At 50.9% G+C, this 988-nt stretch overlaps 1 protein-coding gene across 1 annotated transcript in view; it reads left to right on the top strand.

Moving 5' to 3' along the window:
• The window catches only part of SLC24A3 (solute carrier family 24 (sodium/potassium/calcium exchanger), member 3), a 406,199-nt gene that overhangs the window by 376,700 nt on the left and 28,511 nt on the right, over nucleotides 1-988 (top strand). Inside the window, exon 12 of the mRNA XM_008587241.1 lies at nucleotides 702-816. Within this exon, the coding sequence (XP_008585463.1) occupies nucleotides 702-816 (115 nt within the window). The remainder of the gene's footprint in view (nucleotides 1-701; nucleotides 817-988) is intronic.

Genomic DNA, 988 nt, shown 5'->3' with positions numbered 1-988 from the left:
TGCTGGGAATCGCCCTCTGCCACCTACTACAGCACATGACTTGGGGAGATGCTCCCCTGGGCCTCAGTTTCCTCACCTGACTCCATGGAGTTGTTATGAGAGTTCAGTGAGTTAAAGCCCATGAACATCCCTCCGCCCTGTGCCTAAGGACTAAATAAATGTAAGCTCTTCTGGTGGAGATGATGTTGACAAGGACAATAATGTTGTTACCAAGCTTCAAGGAAGAGAGGAAAGGGAAAGATGGCTGTGGCTTTCCCAACAGGACCAGCTGGTGTAAAATCCATCCCCTCTCCAGATCTTGTAAATCTCGTTACACATCTCCTGACGTGGATGCTCAAATTCCAAACACAATGTAGCAGCCATCCATTGTGGATTTCCAGAACCATCCTGAGCTCAAATATTGTCTTTTTCCAGAAATTCTGTTTTCCCTCTCTCAAACTGCCTATCTCACCTGAAAGAAAAAAGCAAAAAAGCCCATCCTTTATTGGAAAATGTGGGTTCTGTGACTGCGTAGTTGCCTGTCCTGCAGCCCTGGACTGCATCCATTCGATGTGCAATGCCCTCTGTATTGATGCAGAGAGCAGACATGGCCACCAGAGAGATGGCCCAGATTGTGGCCTTGTGTGTGTCTTGCCAGAGAAACCACCAGCAGGTGGGCTCGCAGCGTCCTCAGCTCACCGCCTCTTTCCTGCTCCTTCCAGGTCACCATCATTGGGTACACACTGGGGATTCCTGACGTCATCATGGGGATCACCTTCCTGGCTGCCGGAACCAGCGTGCCCGACTGCATGGCCAGCCTCATCGTGGCCAGACAAGGTAGGACTTCCAGTGACTATGGGGATGGGGAAGGAAGGAAGGCCTCCCCACCTGGGGGGTCCAGGTGGCAATTAATGGGACACCAAATTCCAGCGTGGAAGGAATGAAGGGTGACTTCAATGCCATGTTGGTCAAAAGGCTTTCTGGTATCAGAACAGGGAAGTGAGACAGA

The sequence above is a fragment of the Galeopterus variegatus genome, unplaced genomic scaffold (assembly GCF_000696425.1).
Source record: "Galeopterus variegatus unplaced genomic scaffold, G_variegatus-3.0.2 Scaffold116, whole genome shotgun sequence".
NCBI lineage: Eukaryota > Metazoa > Chordata > Mammalia > Dermoptera > Cynocephalidae > Galeopterus > Galeopterus variegatus.
The sequence above is the reverse complement of the archived record's forward strand: the minus strand, read 5'-3'. Positions and strand labels throughout refer to the sequence as shown.